The 20973-nt window shown below is 35.6% G+C and overlaps 1 protein-coding gene across 3 annotated transcripts in view; it reads right to left on the reverse strand.

Annotated features, from left to right (window-relative positions):
• Positions 1–816: 816 nt before the first annotated feature.
• LOC119695744 (3'-5' RNA helicase YTHDC2-like) overlaps positions 817–20973 on the reverse strand; it is a 29861-nt gene continuing 9704 nt past the window's right edge. For all 3 annotated transcript variants that reach the window (XM_038124817.1, XM_038124818.1, XM_038124819.1), the window contains 23 exons: positions 19415–19522; positions 18158–18306; positions 17640–17775; positions 17131–17257; positions 16806–16871; positions 15698–15876; positions 15427–15523; positions 15260–15347; positions 15095–15175; positions 14101–14183; positions 12955–13060; positions 12701–12820; positions 12079–12351; positions 11516–11642; positions 10436–10641; positions 9817–10012; positions 8627–8736; positions 6994–7283; positions 6414–6588; positions 5300–5503; positions 3050–3232; positions 1758–1861; positions 817–1610 (listed from right to left, as the gene is read on the reverse strand). In XM_038124817.1, the coding sequence (XP_037980745.1) occupies positions 1799–1861; positions 3050–3232; positions 5300–5503; positions 6414–6588; positions 6994–7283; positions 8627–8736; positions 9817–10012; positions 10436–10641; positions 11516–11642; positions 12079–12351; positions 12701–12820; positions 12955–13060; positions 14101–14183; positions 15095–15175; positions 15260–15347; positions 15427–15523; positions 15698–15876; positions 16806–16871; positions 17131–17257; positions 17640–17775; positions 18158–18306; positions 19415–19522 (3167 nt within the window). In that variant the 3' untranslated portion in view covers positions 817–1610; positions 1758–1798. The remainder of the gene's footprint in view (positions 1611–1757; positions 1862–3049; positions 3233–5299; positions 5504–6413; positions 6589–6993; positions 7284–8626; positions 8737–9816; positions 10013–10435; positions 10642–11515; positions 11643–12078; positions 12352–12700; positions 12821–12954; positions 13061–14100; positions 14184–15094; positions 15176–15259; positions 15348–15426; positions 15524–15697; positions 15877–16805; positions 16872–17130; positions 17258–17639; positions 17776–18157; positions 18307–19414; positions 19523–20973) is intronic.

Here is a 20973-nt window from a genome sequence, read left to right on the forward strand (position 1 = left end):
AGAAGTGCAGCAGTCAGAAAAGACATGACAAGCATGTCCTAGCCTTGTTTATGAAATTATTGCATCTTGATTGGCAGAGAAGTAGCAACATGCCAAAAATCTGACTGTTTTCTAAGAGCAGGGCTCCTGTAGGTTATCTTTACTATTTTTATATAAATTAAATTGAGTGCTAAACAAGTAATAAATGTCTCCCAAGAAAAAAAAATGAGAGCGAGATGGATTTTAAAGAACACTACTTGCTGCAAATGAGTCTTTAGTTCTGGATTTAAGATGAAAACATACTATACATATATTTTTTAATGTTTATTTGTTTTTTAATGCCTAAAGATCCCTTTTCGTTTAGTGCCTAAACGAAAAGTGTTTCGTTTAATGTTTAGTGTTTCGTTTAATGCCTAAAGATCCCTTTGATACCTTTTTCGTCTCCTTCTCTTTCACAGCCACTCATATTCTTGGCAGCTTTCTTAGTGACTGCACCAGGTCCTTCAGTAGCCTGTTGCAAGTCTAACTTAAATTTCTAATGATGCTGTGCCAGAGTTAATGAATACATGGGATAGTCTGAACTATGAGAACATCCTAAGAGGACATGAAAAACTAAGCAGAATCTCCAAAGCAGAAAAAGCTCTCAGTTTAAACCAAGAATGAGCACCATTGCTGACAGTGAGCAGACTGAATTTGCAACAGCCTTACATTACAGTATGTTAATGATTAAGGAAAAGTCGAATAAACCAAAACAACAGTAGTACAGAAGAAAGAAATACACTTGAAAGACGAGGTATAGAAAGAAAAATTGAAGACTACATTGAAAGATGAAGTAAGTTGTACTGGTAATTATTTTTTATTTTTTATAAAAGAAGTAGAAATCTTGTAACAATGCTCAAGATAGTGAACTATTAAAATACCATTTGGCCACAGGCCTCTGAAAGACTGTCTCAGCTTGTCAAAGTGTGAGTATTTTTAGGGGCAAAAAAATTGAAACTGGAAATACCACTGGACCAAGCCACACTCAAAAAAGTCTCATACTTCTTTCCCTTCTATATTTAAACTAGAATTCAAAAACTAGCGTTCTCCAGCTGTATAGTTGTTTGTAATTGAACCTATCCTTCTCTCTTGTACTGTGCATACAGAAGTTCACCAAACAATTAAGGACTCTCCCAACATATTTGGAGACATCTGTTCTCAATTTATTTATTTTAATCAAACTGCAAAAATGATTAATTAACATTAAACTGGTTTCTTTCATACATTTACTGGATTGAGAATGCTTTAAATGTAAACTGTCTGCTGTGCTATTTTAAACCCACAAAAAACTTACATGTGGTGCATTGCTTTAAACTTAATTTTGAACTTTACCACACTTTCAAGTATCTGCCCACTACTGTAGAAAAAAATAATTCAGTCAAAAAAGACTGATGGACAACCTTATTGATATTTTTTACAACAAGGAAACACCAAAACAAACATAATTCCCTCTTTTTTTCCCACTGCTAGCTAAGAGCTAGCATGACTAAGAGCTTCAGGAGTTTGTTTGTTGTGCCACCTTCTTCCTTATCTTGGTATTGTAGACATGCTGTTGGTTCTAGTGGTTAGAGCTGATGTTTCAACAATGTCAGCTAGAAAAAAATCAAAAGGAAGAAAACACTTAGTTCTCTGTGTACCTTCCACAAGCTATAAAATGACAGTACTGTAATGACAGAGTGTATGTTGATACCTTCTCTATTATCATAAAACCAGAATGCAATACATGAAATAATAACTACCTCCATCTCATTATATGACATGCTTAATCAGTTGAGTTTTTTCATTCCAAAGGAATATGGTTCCACAGCTGCAGCAACTGCTCTCCAACTTGTGGTTCCAGCTCCTAGAAGCAATCAGGAAATTAAAAAGTTATCAGCACTGCTGCCATTGTGCATATAAAAACTATTTATCACAAAATCCTTAGAAGAAGTTGCTGGTGGTCTTTCTGAAAGAATTGTTACTTTTGCTATTGTGACTTATATTAGAACTATCCCTACAACAAGGGGTCTGCAGGAGATTAGAAACTTTCATAAGCAATCCTCGCCTACCTGATGTTTGTTGTTTTTTGTTTCAGGCAAGATGTCAGTTCTCAAAAAAGAATTCGTAATGAAGATACCATCACTACAACAGATGCATCATACAATTTGTGTCTTTCACAGGCCACTTCCTTATTAACTAAAGATCATTATTCTCCACGTCTTTGAGGTTTAATTCCATTAAATGCAGTGGAGAATGTGGAAAGGCAGGTCACAGATAATGCAGTGGGTTCTTGGTGGAATCACAGACATTAATATAAATAACTTATTTTTGATATTGTTCAGATTCTTTAGGTCTTAAGAGCCACTTAAAGGAGAAGCACTGTCAACTTCAACATGTGCTACGTTCCTTCCCTTGTTGTTGCAGTATGCTCCTTTCCTTATTGTTATCACTGAAGAGGTTTTGGGGAAGCAGTGAGAAGACAATACAAAAAGTTTAGTCCAGAATCTTGTACCAAGGAGATGTGTTGGGAGGAGACTGAGGAGAACGCAAAAACTGCCATAGAGAATTCTCGTGCAAATTCTTTCCTGGCTTTTTGCAGTTGCATTTAGCTTTAATACATTGGAGAACAGTACTAAGCTTTATTCTGCCTCAAATATCAAGATTCTCCTGAGGCTTTATGGAAAACGCAAGCCTCTAATTATGAACAGTTATTTGGGTATGACAGACTATTTTATCTCAGGGAACACATCTGAATCAAACAGGAAACAAACCTCCAGAAATTAAAAGAAAACCACCAACAACACCTCATTTATTTTGGAAAAATCCAGCTTTGATCATTTTTTTTTAAACAACATTAAGCAAGAATCTGGTGTGATTTTAATAAATCCACTATCGCAACAGTAAATTTGCATTAGCAGAAGCTACAATGCGCACCAAAGTACTGTGATTCAGAGTAATACATACATGAGCACAGTTGAGTTCAAGGCTGAACAAGCCTATGAAGAAAACACAGTTCTACCAAGTAAAGAAGACTTTAGAAGAGAATAACTACCTGGCCATCTCTGCTTATTTGTACTTTCTTATTGTCATTCCAAGGGTTGAGCAAATGATGTGCAAACTGAAAAGGAATGCTTTCTTTTCGGATCCACTCCACCTTAAATACACCTCCAAATCCAGCAGATCCCCAGTCCTGACTTTTCTCACACCCTATTGATGAACACATTCTAGCAAAACCCTGGAAGAAATATTTAAACATGAAAGAATGAACATAATGAGAGCACATCTATTTATGCTGGAATTAAATAAATTAGTGGATTTCATATGAAACTTTCAAATTAGTTTCAGTGATTCATCCAAACACTCACACACATGAAGCTGGATCTTCCAAAATGTTTACACCTAGAAAGTTAGAAGTATCATTTGTTTCTTCCACTTCAAATATGCCTTCTAGAATTTGACCATAAAGGATGTCTTTCAATTCATCTCTCACAGTTACCATTCAAGTGGATTTTAAAAGCTTTGTAACAGAGGTTGAAAAGCTGTTGTAAAAAGTGCAAGGTATCAAGATGAATGTTCTATGCCCATTAGCTATTCCTTGCTACTTGTACAAAATTCTTTCAATCCATCCTTCCTTCCTTCCTTCCTTCCTTCCTTCCTTCCTTCCTTCCTTCCTTCCTTCCTTCCTTCCTTCCTTCCTTCCTTCCTTCCTTCCTTCCGACACTTCCTTCCTTCCTTCCTTCCTTCCTTCCTTCCTTCCTTCCTTCCTTCCTTCCTTCCTTCCTTCCTTCCTTCCTTCCTTCCTTCCTTCCTTCCTTCCTTCCTTCCTCCCTCCCTCCCTCCCTCCCTCCCTCCCTGCCTCCCTGCCTCCATTCCTTCCTTCCTTCCGACACTTCCTTCCTTCCTTCCGACACTTCCTTCCTCCCTCCCTCCCCTCCTTCCTTCCCTCCTTCCGTCCTTCTTTCACTTTCACTATTCTCTCTTTGTTAACAAACTTTCATATACAATTAGAAGTGTGGAGCTGTTCTCCAAAGAAGTAAGTTAAAGCTGCCTAAAGTTCCTTTTTTAATGAAGCTGAAAGAAATTCCAACAAGACAAATATTCAGAAATGAAATGAAAAAAAACCACAAATCCAAGATGGCATTTAACTTACTTAAGGATACCCTTTAAACTCACACACCAAACAAACCAAAAATAAACCCAGGCCATGCACAATGTATCAATTGTTCAGGCAAATTTACCCCAGTTATAACTTAGGAGTCCAAGAGATGCAGTGCACTGCCTAAAGTTACCAGCACACACTGCTGCTGTAAGTCATGCAGTCCTAGACAGCTAAAGCCGTAAATTAAAATCAATGAAAATTAATAGAAGGAACAGAGAAAAATATAGGTGGAAAGTAGAGACACCTGAGGCAAGAAAATATTATTAGGAATGTCCATCTCACATTCCCATGAAGATTCAGTGCATTGTCAAAACTGGAAGGGAAAACCAACATAATCCACCTACCTCCTGACATATGTACATTTCACCACAATCATCAAGTGGTATCATCAAGATCTCTATATTTGGACTGGTTCATTAAATTTTAAGTTCAGCTGACTTCTATGAATAGTTTATACTATATAAAGAGGTAAATTGAACTTTCTTTACTCGGAACAATTGAGTTTAGCAGGCTCTACAACATAGTTAACCTGCAACTTTGCACCAGCAGGTCAAGCCTTTACCTTTAAACTTCCCACAGATTTGTCAGCAAATTGTTGACAAATACCTCCCTAAATATGAACTCAAGACAGCTGTGGAAGAAACATGGCCATGACTTTCCAGCTTCCTAACTTTGAGAAACTACAGTTCCAGCAGAACAGTTTTTATTAAAATTTGTATTCAAGACACACAAGTTTCCTGGCTTTAGAAAGCAGTGACTTGATTTTATCTTCTTGTTCACTTACAGCATTTATTTTGGCATGCAGAGAAAAAGGCAGCAATCCCCTGCTTTGTATGGATTTCTTTGTTTGTTCCACTGTTGCTGTTTAAAAGCATTTATGTAGGGTAGAAACATTATTCTGACTCATTATGTTTGGAGGCAACTTAGTTTTGTCCTTTGAGGGAAAAACTGAGTTCATTAAAAGGGACTGTTTTGGAGAAGAATGAAGTACTCTTCCTCAGCAACCAGAGACATTGGTACAATATGCTACTTATCAGAAAGTCAGAAGCCATAAGCAAAGCCCTCCATACTGTACACAGCCATTTGCTGCACTCTCCTAAACTATCAATCACCACCAACAGCTGGTATCAGCTAAGGACTCACCTGGAAGTGTCCAGACCCTTGAACAGAAAAGACTAAGTAAACCATGCTGCTTTCCCAAAAGGCTCCATTCAGTTTTCGTTCATTACTTGGCGTAGTGGACCATACACCTTTCTGCTGAGAAATCTCAATGTTCTGCAAGTTGCTACTTTTCATTATAAAGTACCGAACTGGCATATTTTGTCTTGGGGAAGGTGATTTGGAAGCCTGAAAGAATTAAATTAAATTAATAAATACAATAAAATAAAACAAGCTTCAGCTCTGAAGTTCTACACACATGCAGACAGACCCTTCAAACAGTTTTTCCTCTCCAAGATTATACAAGAAATATACTATCTATCAGCTGTTTCTGTCAGAACTGACTTGAAAGTATATTTACACCTATTTAACATTTTTAAGCATTTTTAAAAATTATAATTCATTCACAAGGGGCAGCAAACAATTATGGCAGAACAGGCTTACAGTCTAGTGATTAATTACAATTGTTTGAAGTCTGAGACAAGTTCAGATGACACAAAATTAATCACTCTAGACTGTAGCCTGCAGCACACTTGCATATCCATTTTCAGGAAACAAATTTTCTCTCTGTAACACTGGCTGAATTTAAAAAATACAGGGAGATTTATGAAAATAACCTCACAATAAAAATGTACGCTTTATTAAATAATTATCAAAAAACTGCCAGTGATAATGAGGCAGATAACACAAAACTTAAAGAGAATCAGTACCAATGTATGCTATAACAGGAAGAGAGAAAGGTAAAATCCACTGAGTTCAGAAATGCATGTACTGTATACACTGCCACTGTTTATTATACCTAGTTTTGGAAAAAAAAAACCAACTCAAAACAAATCTCAAAAGTAGATTTTTTTTCTACTTTGAATAGCTTTACTTCAGAAGTCTACAAAGAATAACATTTTTACTGCATTAAACTAGTATAAAAAGGATATTCATTCTTGATTTTTGATTCCAAAAGAAGTATTATGTGGTTGTTAACAATGAAAATCTAAGTAAGGTTCTTAATTTATCAATACAATACCTGACAGTTGCTGAAAGATACCAGCAAGAGATTCTATTAATTTTGAAAAGTAGGGTAATATGTTTATGAGAACTGTACCTTTCCAGATATCGAAGATGGACTAGCACAGGGGCTAGGGAAGCTACTGCTGTCTGCAGACTTCACTGATGATTGATCTGACCTGTCATCTGAAGTTTGTTTGGAGTGCAAAACATTTTTTCGTTTGTACTTCTTCGGCTGATGAATTACAGGACGTATAGACCTCATGAGAACTCTAAAAAGTAAAGGCATAACAGACCCTGAGTTTTGCAAGAGGTCACAGAATGATTTATTTCTACATATCAGCCTACTGGATGATCACATGTATTACAGTAATTCAAAAACATACTAAACACTAATTAAAAAAGGCTGCATTCATTCTAAGTGTTATGATTAAACCTCTTCTGCTACTTCCCAAGGAGTATAACTCATGGACACTATTTCTGACTCCTCTCCCAAAAAGCCAACATATATATTAAATAGTTCTCAATGAAATCACAACTACAGCACAGGACAGTATCAAAGCTTTCAGCTGTATTTATATTGTTTCTTTCTTCTTAATATAAGCAGAAATTCAAGTGATGTTTTTATAGATATATAAATTACAAGCTACAGTCTCTGGAAGATCTCAACATCTTACTTTTCAGCATTAGAGGAGTCAGAGAATTCAGCTTCTACAGTATTTCTCCTGGTGTTAGTTGACCTCCATGTAGATGGTACAAGACGATCTTCAGAGGCCACAGGTCTTGGTCTCTGACCAATTCCTGAAGGTTGCTGCAAACCTGCAGACTGTTCTTCAGCAGTTAAAACAGCTACAACTGCTCTTACAGTTGCTTCATCAACTTGAGACCACGATTTAGAAGGAGCTCGCATGCGACGCAGAAATAAGCTATGCCACTTCTGTCTGAGTTGCAACAGCAAACCAGCAGCCTGTAATGAATTTCAGTTCTGTTAAAGACTTATAAAAAATATATCAGTTAGGCAAAGGGTATCCTACATCTTTCTTATCAAGCAGCAGGTGGCATTCCGGCAAACTGAAAGGCAAGACTAAGGTCTCAGGGAGGGGAAGAAAACCTCACATTTAAATTATGCTGTTATCTTTTCTTTCCTCAGGTCCAAGATAATTTCTAAACCATTTCATGCTGTACTGCACAAAACTTAAAATTCTATTGTAAACACACAGGATTTTTCATTTTTCACTTTAAAAATTTATCTTCTCTTTAAAAGCAGTCTTTTCACGGTCCAATGCCTCTCCAGCCAGTTCAGTTTGTATTTATGGGCTCTTTAGACATACTTGATGGAAAAGACCTCTGGTTATTCTACCTTCTAACACAATCAGAGCTTCACAATAACCAGAAATCTCGTATCTTCAAAGGCTGGGGCTCTTTTCTTCTTTTTATAAAATCTGAAGCAATTTTCTTTCAGCAGCTCCAGTTTCAGGTGCTCCATTTTAGTCAAGCAACTTTAGTCATCCTCTCAGGAAAGGAAATACACAATATGCCACTTTTACAGTTTTCTCAATTCCTGCTTAAATTTTGTCTAACCCAGCTCAAGCTAAAGTCTTGTCTGCTGGGATCATCACACAGGCAATACAGGTGACCACAAACAGCAGAAGGGCCATTATGCAGCCACTACTCCTGCAGCTTGCTGCTCTCTGCAGCCATTTCTCTTTTGTCTGGCAGTTTCTTTAGAATCTCCTAACTTATGGAAATGGATCAAACTGCCAAGATGGCAATCACAAAACATCAGCTTACCCAAATTGCTTCTGAAGCAAATCCAACAGCAGCTGACTGCTGAGGCTTTCCTGCTTCCCAGTGTGATGTGTGGCCGCACCAGGACAGAGGAAGAATAATGAACACTTGCAGCTGGATAGGTAACAAATTCTTTCTTCCTTTTTGCTCACAGGTGCAGGATTTAAGAGTTATGGACTGTTACAATCCATAGGAAGCCCTACAACTTGTATGTTGAATATGTGAATTCACACAAATTACTAGCCTGGGCAAAAGAAGATTGAGTCCGTATTTGTGTAGTTTTCATATTTCTTACTGAACTCATAAAATAAAGGTTAACTCATTTAGTATGTTTTCCTGTAAATTTGAGAGATTTGAAGGGATCACAACAGCCATTCTTACAGTAACTTTTTGGTTAACCAACCAAAAAGAATTTTTTTAGACAGAGAGAGTTTTTAGAGTTTTAAGAATTTTTTAGGACAGTATGGCATAAATATTCTTCTACATAAAACAAACATGGAAGTGAAGTGATAGATTACGTACTTCAGAATCCAGTTTGAGATGGAGCCATTCATCTAGCTTTAGTAGTGATGCATGAGAAGTTGTTCTGTCCTCCATCTCACTGTCACTGCTATCACTGGATGCCCTGTCTCCTGAATTAAGTATAAAAGGTGCATTAACATTTCTGTATTATTTTCATTTACATACAAAAACTTGAACACTACTATATTACCAGCAATAAGCTAATTTTCCTTCTAAATTTTCACTTAAAATGTAAACATTTGTAACCACACTTTTTAATTTCTGCATATACACCCCAGGGAAGGTCATTGCTTCAGTTAGGAGAACAGGTTCCCAGACCTCTTAAGGGCCCTACTACATAAACTGAAGTGATCTGACTCTTTCATGTCCTTTCATCAATAACAGGCCATTATCAAACTTTTGCCTGAAGTTGTTTGTAAAACCATACATTGCTTTATGCTTTATATCTTGAAATAACAATTAAGAAAAAAAATTATAAATGCATATGGCTATTTAGGATTCCTTTTTCAAAGTGCAATTCAATCAGCATTAACATTATTTTAAGGGTAACTGTTTTGGAGCAGTCAGGAAAGTCAGCCTGGACTCTTAATTTAAGCTAATATTTCTACAGAACTGACAACAGATAAGATTATTTTTGCTTCTACTCTTGCAGCACGCCATTTAAATATGAAAAAAGGAAATTTTAAAAAATTCTCTACTACTTCTAGCTAATAATATGGCTAATTGACATTAAAAGTTATCAGTAGAAAATAATATTTAAAAATGCATGTGTCAACTGAAAGCAATATGATTATTTGCCACGTTAACTCTAACTATATGATTCAGTTTGAATCATCTGGTTCAAAGTATCAAATAAACTAGGCTGTAGAAAAAATATACAAACTACACTTCTCAGTGTAAGTACTGTCTTTAAACATTTTGATTGCATTTTTTATTTTTTTAAAAACTATACTGTTATTTCTGAGACTCCAGAACTGTAAACATTTTATGAACTTACAAGGATTCACAAAACTCAAGACATTTGTTACACAGCCTATAAATTATTCCTGAACAGCAAGAGAACTATATATAGCTCTGTCATTTCAAGAATTAGCCAAATTATGTAGAAAATAGAATTGGAAAATAAGTTTTCCGAATCACGTACTAGTATAATACCAATGCAAACATTCCAAATCCAGACTCCAGTATACCTTGACAGGACGAAGATGCCTGTAAAGCATTACTTGGTAACCTAGCTGGTCCACAGAAGAGAGCCACAGTGATGGGTGTTACAACAGAACAGCACCTGATGTTTGCTATCCTGTGAGCTCTAGTCATTTCATCGTATATCAGCCAGTCTGTAGGGAGGGCCTGAACAGCTGCAGTTTGGCCATTCACTGGGGGAATCTGTGCAGGAACAAATAAGACTGTGTTATTTTATCGTCTATGTGTCATTAAAATAAATTTTAAACTTAGTTCTTACTTTATGTATTTAGAAATAAATACATATATATTTACATACACAAGAATAAGAAAAGCACAAGTATATTAAACCAGACTTAGAAGTTACCCTATCACCTTGAAGAAAAACATTTCGCTTTAAAAGAGGATCCAAAGAAATATCAGTTTCAGAGCAAAATTTTCCTCATAACAATGAGCAGAGATTGTTACCTCAACCAAATACTTCTACAACTAGCTTTTTCTTTTTATTATTTTGTCTTGTTCCACTAGCAGGACTAACTGAAATATAGGAAAAATACACCAACTGAAATTTTTCATTCTACCACTTGCCAGAAAAAATATTTTCTAAAAAGTTCAAAGTGTCTTTACCTTTTTATACTGAGGTTGACTAAGAACAGAGGTTGGATGAAATCGTACTTTCTTCTCCTTTGGTGCAGTTAAAACCAGGCTCTCTCGGTCTACATGCACAAGATTGGGATACATCCCAGCCACTAAAGCAGCTTTAACTACAGCCCAGTTTTCAGAGTTAGCATTAACATCTCTAATATCAGCTCCTCCTCTGGCTCTAACAAAGCCTGAAGAAAGAAGGAGGTCAAAACTGTGTTATATTTGCTTGTATTTAAGATTTACTTTTCTGCTTCTCAAAAGGAATTTGAAAAAAAAAAAAAGAAAAAGTGAAATAAACTACAAATTAGTTGCATTTTTCACAACTGCCAACATTAACAGCAACAAGAAGAAACCCTTACACTGAAATCCTTCCTGGCAAGGTGTTTCATACTAATGTAGAATAGAACTACCTTTTACAATAGTTCTTAATAGAAAATTAGAAACTGTGTAGTTTAATTGCAACTTGCTTACAACTTAGTGCAGGTGAACAGTCTCTTCACATAAACAGCTAAGCAGGGGATGTAAAAGATATCTTTGGATAAAGGATGAGACCTTGGAAGGGCCCCAAGGCTGGCTCAAGCTGTAATATAAGAGCAGGTAATGGGCTGCCCACACTAAGTCAGTGGAGACCCCAGACCATAAACTGCCATTGGATCAAGAGAAGCATGCAAGGAACAAGCAGAGCAGATGAAGATCAGGCACACTGACAGTAAGGGATAAAGGGATTTCATTATTCAGGACATTCTCCAGGGACATCCAGCTTGAGCTGAAATTAACTTACTCTGCCTCAGAATCTAGGGTCTGAACTCATTTAACATAAAAACCCAAGGAAACATGTCTCACACTGCAAGACAGGAGGATGTTGAACAATCAGGGTGCTTTCAGTTAAGCTAGCTGTTCCCCAGCCACATTTTCTTACCCTAGCATCTCCACCATGCCCAGCATGAAGATGTACTGTATTTTTCAACTTAGGAAGGAAAATGACCAGTGAACACTATTTTCCTTAAAATTTGTAAACACTTAAATGTAAAATTATGTTAAAAATTTTTGTAACCTATTTACCTGAGGCTCTAAGCTGGCCAAGCAACTGTGTTCTCATTCCTACGATGATTTGCATTGTGGCTTGAGAGAGGAAGTTCTTTTCACAGAAGGCTCTCTCCCAGCCATCACTGCGTGCCTTCTGCCATGCCTGTGAAGAATAATTTTTTAACACTTGCCTACTAATTTAAGTATCTAAAATTCAGAAATGCAGAGTTCTAAAAGCTACATTTATGTCAGTAAAATTAACTAAAGTAAATGTATCGAACCTGATTTATTTAACTACTGGACTTTTTTTCCCCATTCCCTAAATGAAACATAATGATAATTATTTTAAGTTCATTATGTTATTATAGAGATCACTATGTCAAGGTCACTATTTTAGGTTATCCACATAAAAGGATATAAAGTGGCATCTTGCTGGAACTTACAGAATTTAACCAGGTTTGAAAAGGTCAGACAAAAAGTGTCCCTCAGAAATCTGTGAGTCCAATATACAGGAAGGCCACAGTCTACCGCTCTACGTCCAGCTTGGCTGGTAGGTCATTTACTCTGATGTGTGAACAGTCCTTGTTCTGAAAGGATACCTGGAAAGCCCGGAGAAGCACCATGTGGTCGCTGAAGGTTCCCGCAGTAAAACGCTTCCTGCACAGCATGGCTGCCCGCTTTTGAGAGGCCAGCGTGGGCAGCACAAAAGGGTCTCGGTAGGCAAGAGCACAGGCAATGGTAAGAACAGGATCCAGGCACTTCAAAACAACGGCACACAACACCATTTTACCGAGGTGTGGCTCCACTGGCAATTCAGTGAGATGATAACCAAGTTCAGTAAGATCTTCCCAAGGGTCCATGGCATCTATAGTCTGTTTGAAAAAAGAAAAAGGGTAGGGAAAAGGGGAAGAAGGGGTAAGGGGGCAAAATTAATTTACAATGAAAGCAGAAAGGATATGAATATTGGACATCACCTGGATTTGCTCCCTAACACTAAAGAAGCAAGTCAAACTAGTTTCAATTCAAGATTTTACAGAAGTCCCTTCCCTTAACATGGGAAAATACATACACACACACATAAAATGAAAACCAACAAAAATTCAAAGCATCCTTAAGTAAGTGAACAAGACTTCCAGTATAATTAAACATCAGTAAGATATGTTACCACACCACAAATACTAATTAAACATAACTCCCATCTAAATGTATTCCTCTGCTGACCTTGAGCATTTGCAGAGCATTTTTCACAATTAAAGCTGGTGGAGGATCAGGAGCTTTCATAAGAAAGTCAACAACTGGACAATTAATTGGAGCCAGAAGTTTTGTGTGTAAACAAAGCTCCTGCAAATTAAAAGGAAGAAAAATACTATTAAGGTTTGGGAAATAGAAAATACTTACACACCTTTTTGGTGTTATTAGTATGGTCTGGTGGTAATACATTTTTTAGAAGTTGTAACTTCCAAGTGAACACGCACCTGAAGTGGCATTCTTAGAAGTTCTGGAGTCTGAAATTCCAACATATTCTCAAATCGGAGCCTACTGAAGAGACGAAAACAGACTCCAGGCTGACAGCGCCCAGCCCTGGAAAATAAAATGTGGGAAGCTGTGAAAATTAGAGTTTCTTTTTTATAAAAATGCAACCAAACAAAAAACAACCCACACAAACTTAGAATGTAAATGCAGAAGAAAGTCTCAGAGAATGGTAGTTTTGTTGTTAAGAGGAAGTCCCTCATATGAATTAAAAGAGTTTTCCAGTGTATTAATTATTGTTGACACATGGAGATTTATATAATTTTATTATTAGAATTTTAAGCCTACACTGAAAAATCTGGGAAAAAAAAAAGGAGGAAGACCTATCTAAATAAAGTGATATAATTTTTTTCCTAACTTGAGATCAATACAAATCTCAGCCAATCTTGTACCATAGGGAACCTAAGTTGCAAACTTTGTTTCTTCCTCTTCAAATTCCCCAGTTAGAAGTCCAGATGTAAATGGTAAAATGAAGACCCTAAAACATGTGAATGAAGGAACAGAGACAGCAAATGCTCACAATTCATGCTCAAAAACCCGGAGGATAATGACAACATTTTATCTCCAAACAGGCGTTTGTTGCTATCTACACACATAACTTCTCAGCCCTCACTCACTGCACTGGGAAGAGCATGATCCTGAGCATCCAAATTAATATGCAAAGTCATGAATACTTTGGAGATGATCAGTAAGGAATCACTGCTCAGTTTCACTTCTGAAGACGGGATGCCAGGATATCAATAAAAACTAGCAGTAGGCAGTCCTTTGCTCACAAAGTTACTGTGGCTGCTGGCGCTATACGGCAGAAAGAGGAATGAAGTTCACAGGGGAACAACAACCTAGATCTAAATGTAAGTTCTGGGACATCCTTAAGTTCCACTTTTCTGTATCTTGGGAAATTAGTCCAAGAAAATACATGCTGACTCTTAATTTACTGCAGAGAAGAAGTACTAGCCATTATTCAACATGACACTATGTTAGACTAGCCTAGAAACATTACCCAGTGTGCCTGCTACAGGTTTGCACTTTACTCTTAATATATAGGATAGTAGATATCTGCAAAATAAAAATCAGTATGAAGCATTTATTACCTGCCTTTTCTCTGGATAGCACTGGCTTTTGAAATCCACACCATCTTCAGCATTGTAACACAACTCAGTGCATCAAAAGACTTCTATGAAAGCAGAGCAAGGAACATAAAACCATGATACATGAAATAAAAAGTTATTAATAAGTTTTAACAGAAATTCTTTGAAAAAATAATTTGAACACCAGCAGCTTCTGGCACAAAAGTATGCTCTGAAGTACCTCCTTTCAACTGAATTTATAATACATGTTTTCCATAATCTTTGTGCTATAGTTTCCTAAATTGAAGTTTTCTTTCTAGTCTCAGTAGGCAATTTTGAATCAATAAAAGATATGGACTGTATTTTGAATTATCACAAATCAGGAAAAAAAACCACGTTGCTGTATTGATTAAAGTCTTCTTCTTTGTCTCACTTGGAAATCACACCCTTATTTTCTTGCATTTGATGCAAAGTTACAGAAAAATTGTATTACCATAGGAACTGTAGAAATTTGGTATGTATCTCCCCTGTGAAATCCAACTTCATTGTCAAAGACATGGGTCTTAAACTACCTCATTATACTATCTCTCCTTTCCCTCACACATAATTTGGGAATGGGCATTCAACACATCATAAGCAATAATTAAAAAACTTAATGGCTTTGATTCTGACTTGACACCACAGTAGGACAAAGGGAACTCCCAGTACTCTCTTCAATCTCAGGAAGATGGTGGTCTAAACAGATGGGACTTGTTTTAAAACAACTAACAGAATTTGTAAATTAAAAAAAAAATAATTAGTATATCAATCTACAATAGTTTTTACAAGGTTTATTAACAGCTAATTATTTACAGTATTGGTCATAAAACAAATGTCAAAACTTCTGTGATCTTGGTTACTTGGCATGCACTAGTTGTCAGCCTACTATAAGAAAACAGTACTCTAAAATTTACCTACTATATATTATAGAATAACACTAGGAAGTTTACTTGTCACAGGAAGTTTTAACCAATCATACCTCTTTCACCTTGCCTGAGTCAATAACAAATACAACATCATTGACTGTTACGCTGGTTTCTGCTATATTTGTAGAAAGAATCTGCAAATAAAACAACCAAAATTATAGTTTAAGCAAAGACAAAAGACATTAATACAACATCTGACAAAGTCCTCCAAAACTTACTATTTTGCGCACACCAGGAGGTGGACTTTTAAGCACTTTCTTCTGATCCAAAGACTGCATATTTGAATGAAGCATGAAAACCTGATACCTAACGCAAGACAAAGAGCACATTTAAGTATTTTTAAAAGATGCAATGAAAGCACAACCATAGGAACCAGAGGCTTTACCTGTGCGCATTGTCAGCAAATCTCCTGTCATCAAAAAGAATACGGTCCCTCAGGCTAACTATCTCATCATATCCAGGAAGAAATATTAAAATCGCTCCTGAAAAAGAAGTGGGTTTGCAGACTTAACCAGCAAATTCACTTAAAATACGCATCAGTACTGCACAGAGTAGCATTTGGAAGGTTTCACCTATTTAGTGTATCCAAAAGAATGGCAGGATTCATCAAAGGCTGAAAGTACAGTAATTTACTGGGAGCGTGTGTTTATACTTACCGGTCTCACAATTATGACAGATGTTATAAAGTAAGTGCATAATGAGGTCAAGATCCACTTTTTCATCATCAAAACTGTGATGATAAGCTGTCAACAGTTCTCTGTCCTCTGCACTAAGGTCACTACCACTTGTTTGGACCAGGGAACTTTCATCCAGATTTCCAAATCCTACTGAAGCACTAAAACAGAAAAATGCACAGACCAGAGTAAAGGCTGTTTGTTTCAGGTTTGCATTCAGCCACCAACTAAACTTAGATCAATACCAACAAGACCACTCCTTTCAAATTTTAATTTTAAAGAGTAGCAGAACAGCACCTCCAAAATTCTATTACTGTTCACTGATTTAAGTGTAATCCAACAAAGCATGAAACTTCAATTTTTAGCATAATTTTAATTTTCTTACTCGTTATTGAAACATAGACATAAGCAAAGGGTCAGAACTCAAAGTATAAAGACATTACTTGTTTACCTGTTGAATAAAAAGTATTTTAAAGAAACATTTTCCCAAGTGTTTTCTTCACATGAACAGGTACTACACAAACAGAAACTACACTAAAAGGCATTCTAAAAATACTGATACATACCAAATGATAACTGAAGTATAACTGTAAGGTAATCAGAAACCAATTCTTGAATGACCTAGTGTAAATGTCACTTCTATTAAATTTCTTTAATATGGCTACTATGTATAGACAACAATGTATAGATAAAAACACAACAGGTCTGTTTCCTAAATAAGCTTCTGAAATTAAAATGCTACACAGTAGAATGATTATCTCTACTTATCGAAGTCAGTATACTCATATCCTGCCTAGACATATAATCATGATAGCAATGCCCACATCAAAATGGTAAAAAATAACAGTATGAAATAATTCTATATCACTCTAGGATTTGCACAAACATAAACAATGAAATACACTGAATACAAACACACTTTTTTTAAAGAGCATGTTTTTGAAACATTCCTGGTCTCAAATAAATCCTGCTATTTAGGTCAGACTTAAAGGCATAAAAAGCTAAGAAATTTTTCTGATTAGAAGACAAAATGCAAATTTCCCTTCAACATTTCCCTTCAAATTGTTTCTGCAAAATAATTATAGCTTACCTGTAGGATTCCAACAGGTCAACAACCTCTGTCTGTCCGAAGTGCTTAGCCCAGTCCACAGCCATCCTGAAGAGTACACAGAAATCTTTTTTAAATTTCTTGCTTCAAAAGACACACAGCCTAAGACTCTGAATTAAGAATTCAATTTATAATTTCCATAACACAATGTGATAAACTAGAAGTTAGAAAAGGCTTTGAATGTCAAAATTTACTATTGCTTACAGTAGTCTATTAAGGTATCAACTAGTTTAGATGTTAAAGAAATTTTTTCTCATTTGTATATTGACAAATGAATCCATGTTTTGGTTTGTCTGTTTGTTTTTACCAGCCATTAGATGATCTGCAGTGGATATTTGCTCCCATACTGATCAGCTGCTCTACTTGACTCAAAAAGCCTCTCCCTGAAGCAATCATTAGTGCAGTCGCACTGGTTTCACTGTGCCTATAATCAACTGAGAATTACAAATAAATAAATAAACAAACAAATAAACCAGCAAAACAAATAAAAACATTCTTACTTTTACTTAAATGTAGTATGAATGTGGCTTACATGACTTTTAAAATCCAGGTCAGAGAGAATTTCTGACTTCATCCCACCTCTCAGTTCATATGAATTTAACATTAATTTAGACACACCATTAACATCTGTTAATAGTTCAAAACAAGTACAAACAAAAAATAATTAACAATTCATTAATTCTAATTCTATTCACTTTTCCAATAGGCATCAGAATTCAAACCTAACAACGCTTGAAACTGGAGATAAAGCAGCCACAAAAATTCAAGTAATTTTGTTATTGTTTTTTTTCTTATGTTATAAGATGACAGACTTACCACTGACATTTTCAGTTAAAATGAGATGGAACACCTGAGCAAAGGCATCAATATCTTTATGCAACCAGATGTCAGAAAGACAAGAATCCATTTCTTTTATTAACCATAGTTCAAGGCAATTCGCATCTTTTTCAGTCTGAAGAGGAATAACAGTATTGAAAGATGGATGTCTTCCAAGATTTATCTTTATTTTCATATGTTACACATGAAAAAATTCAACTATTGTTTTTCCAAGTACCCATCAGAAATCCAGCATTCAGGTAACAGTTAAAGCATTTATTGTATCATGCAAAATACTTAAAGCAATGGCAGTTCAGCGATTTAGGCTGAAGAGAAGTTGTGCACAAACCATTTTAAGTGAAAAGCACACCTTGGATAGAGTAGCTCTTGATAATTTAAAAAAAATCATTTATAAAATATGTTAATACCCTTCAAGAAATTCTACAGGACTGGTATCTTTGGAAAACAGTTTTTAAAGCAGATTTAAACACATCTCCCAACAAAAGGAAAAAACTTACTAGTTGGTTAAATACTGTGTCACCATCATCACCCAAAAGACTACACTCTTCAGCTGCCCTTGGGACAAATCTTGGTCTCTCAGGTTCCAGCTTACTATTATTTTCTCGAGCAGAACACCACTCAGTAAGAGTGCTTTGCTGTTTTTCTTCTGCAATGCATAAAGGATTTCCATGAAAAGTTTTACAGCCATCCTAATTATCCATTAATTTCAGTTAAAAAAAAATTGCAATATCTAATTACAAAGTTTAAACTTTTTGATCTCTTATTTAATCTAGAACATTGTTACCAGTCCAATATAAATTCCATGATTAAGGGCACCCAAAGTGCACCACAGGAAAAATCTGCTATAAGAACAAGGTAAGAAATACCACTTGCTTGCTTAAACCATTAAGCTGTTGAATACAGCAACGTGCTGTATTCAAACGAGATTCCTAAGTAAATTCTACACAATTCTCAATCCAGATGTTTCTCCAGAAGTGAAATGGCAAAGAGCAGTGATATAACTCTTGCATGTAACAACTAATTTTTGTGTACCAGTCAAAGAAACAGTAGAAGCCATCAGTGCCCCAACTGAGCTTTTTTACCCACAGTTATCAGAGCTGAGCACCATGATAAATGTGTAGTCAGCACTGTGTGTTACAACATTGGGGTTGGCCTTTCCAAAAATTTTTTTAATACTCATGAGAGCAACTACTTCCAGCTGTCAGGAAAACTTCGCAAATATTGTGACCAATATACCCAAATACTTAATCAATTGAAAAGAATCCCCTATATTTGGTTCAAGTGTGTTACTGCTCCTTGACCTAAGTATGTTAAATGCATCCTTGTCTAAAGAATGCACTTAAAAATGTTAATAGTAGAAACCACTTCTGTGAAAGATGTACAAAATCCTGTCTTCTCTAATGGCTGCACTTAAATTTGCACCTAAATGTCAGCATATTGTATCTTCTGCTTCTATAGTGTTCATGTGAGCAAAGCCCCTGCATGCTGTAATTCTACTTCATACTTATTATGAAAAATATAATATTTATCAATTAAAAGAAGTAAGAATATAACTACTGAAAGTAAAAGTAATTTTTCAATCACAATTTACATCAACAATGTAAACACAGAGTATTAAAGATAAGTGCTGTCATCTAATCATGTCTCATTTAACAATCTGCCTTTAGAATTTTAATGGAGAATCATTTCACTTGTTCAATCAATCAATCAATGAGTCTCTCTGTCAAGCCATAACAATTAACAAGTCCACCAACCTTGCTGCTTCTCTTTTTTGTACTTTATCATCTCTTTGTTTGTATACCTAGTACTTCGTAAAATGTCCTCCAAAAACATCTCTTTAACTTCAAAAGGTCTTCCTTGGACTAAAAGTAGAAATAATTCATGAAAGATTAGATATTCACAAGCTTCACTTTAACAACATTAGTTCTTAAAAATAGTTTTATAGACAGGAAAGTGAATTAAACATGACTAGGGCCTGATTTAATGAATTCTTATATTCCTTGGAAAGTCTTCCAAGACTCTCTTCACTTGAGATTATCTTCTTTAAGCAATTGGGCCACAAGAAAAAATTCAAAAAGGCAATACCAGGAGTGTACCATGTTTTTCATAAACCTATTCAGTTCTATTAAGTGTTAATAGTAAGAGATGTAAGACTGACAATTATTTACTGCAATTTCATCAAATGAGAAGAAAATAATGACTTTTATTTAGGCATACAAAAAAGAATTCACTGTGTCAGCCACCTGAATTATTCAATATAAGAGCAATTAAGACAGTTTTAGTGTAAGATCCCACTTACTCCGCCAGAGCAGACTGCCATGTCTGTACTCAACTACCTCCTTTCATGACAAGTATATGAGGAGATGGACTTCTTTCAATGTCCTCAATTACTGCAGCCAATTTTGGCTTTCTTTGCTCACTACTTCCCATGGTCTTTCTCTCTTAAGAACTTACTCTGATTACTTTTTTAACATCACTGTTTTTTAGACCTTATTTATGGATATAAATTATGTTTTTACACAGGAAGAATTGATACCTATTTTAGGTTCCTTAGCAGACACTTACCACAACTAAGTTCAGATCACCTAGGACTTATCTTTCTTTCAGAAAGAACTACAGTCTACATATTTTTAGAAGCCGTCACAGAGGAAGTCTTCTGATACTAGTCACAAACTGTGTTCTACAGAAACCCACAACTAAAGAATATTGGTTTCTGCGGTCAGGATTGTGCCAACTATACTGCTGAAGAATCAAACCTTTTTCATTATATTAATAAACAAAGTATTTAAACCCTCTTTTCTTAATTCCTAAATTAGCAAAATTGGAAAAAGCATCTTTTCAATTGTCATTATCCTGTGAAGTATCCACTGCAGTAAACTGAGGAAAAAGACAGCAGCCAGATTTTCCAAAATAAATCTATTGATCTATAAGGATGAGAAGCTGCAAAAAAAGTAAACTGGAAAGCCAGACAAAAATTACAATGAAGTTTTTCTCCTCCAAAAAAAATTGCCAAATATTAAACTCATGTATAAGTTCCAGATTCATGCCTCCAACAAGCCACGAGCCTTATTTTCCTAGGCAGGAATTTAAACCTGAAAACCAGAGATGAACACTTTTATGTGTAAATAAGAAAAAATAACACTTTCTCATTAACATCCCATAAAATTAACCAATGTCTTGTGTCGAAAATTCTAAATGAAGCACAGAGTTGTATGATTAAAACATATACCCCAATTTGCCTAGGACTGCATTTCTGAAAAGAATAGGTAGAGTCGTCTGAGTTTTATCCTCTAACTAGTAGCAATCTCTGAAG

Source organism: Motacilla alba, chromosome Z (assembly GCF_015832195.1).
Source record: "Motacilla alba alba isolate MOTALB_02 chromosome Z, Motacilla_alba_V1.0_pri, whole genome shotgun sequence".
NCBI classification, from domain to species: domain Eukaryota; kingdom Metazoa; phylum Chordata; class Aves; order Passeriformes; family Motacillidae; genus Motacilla; species Motacilla alba.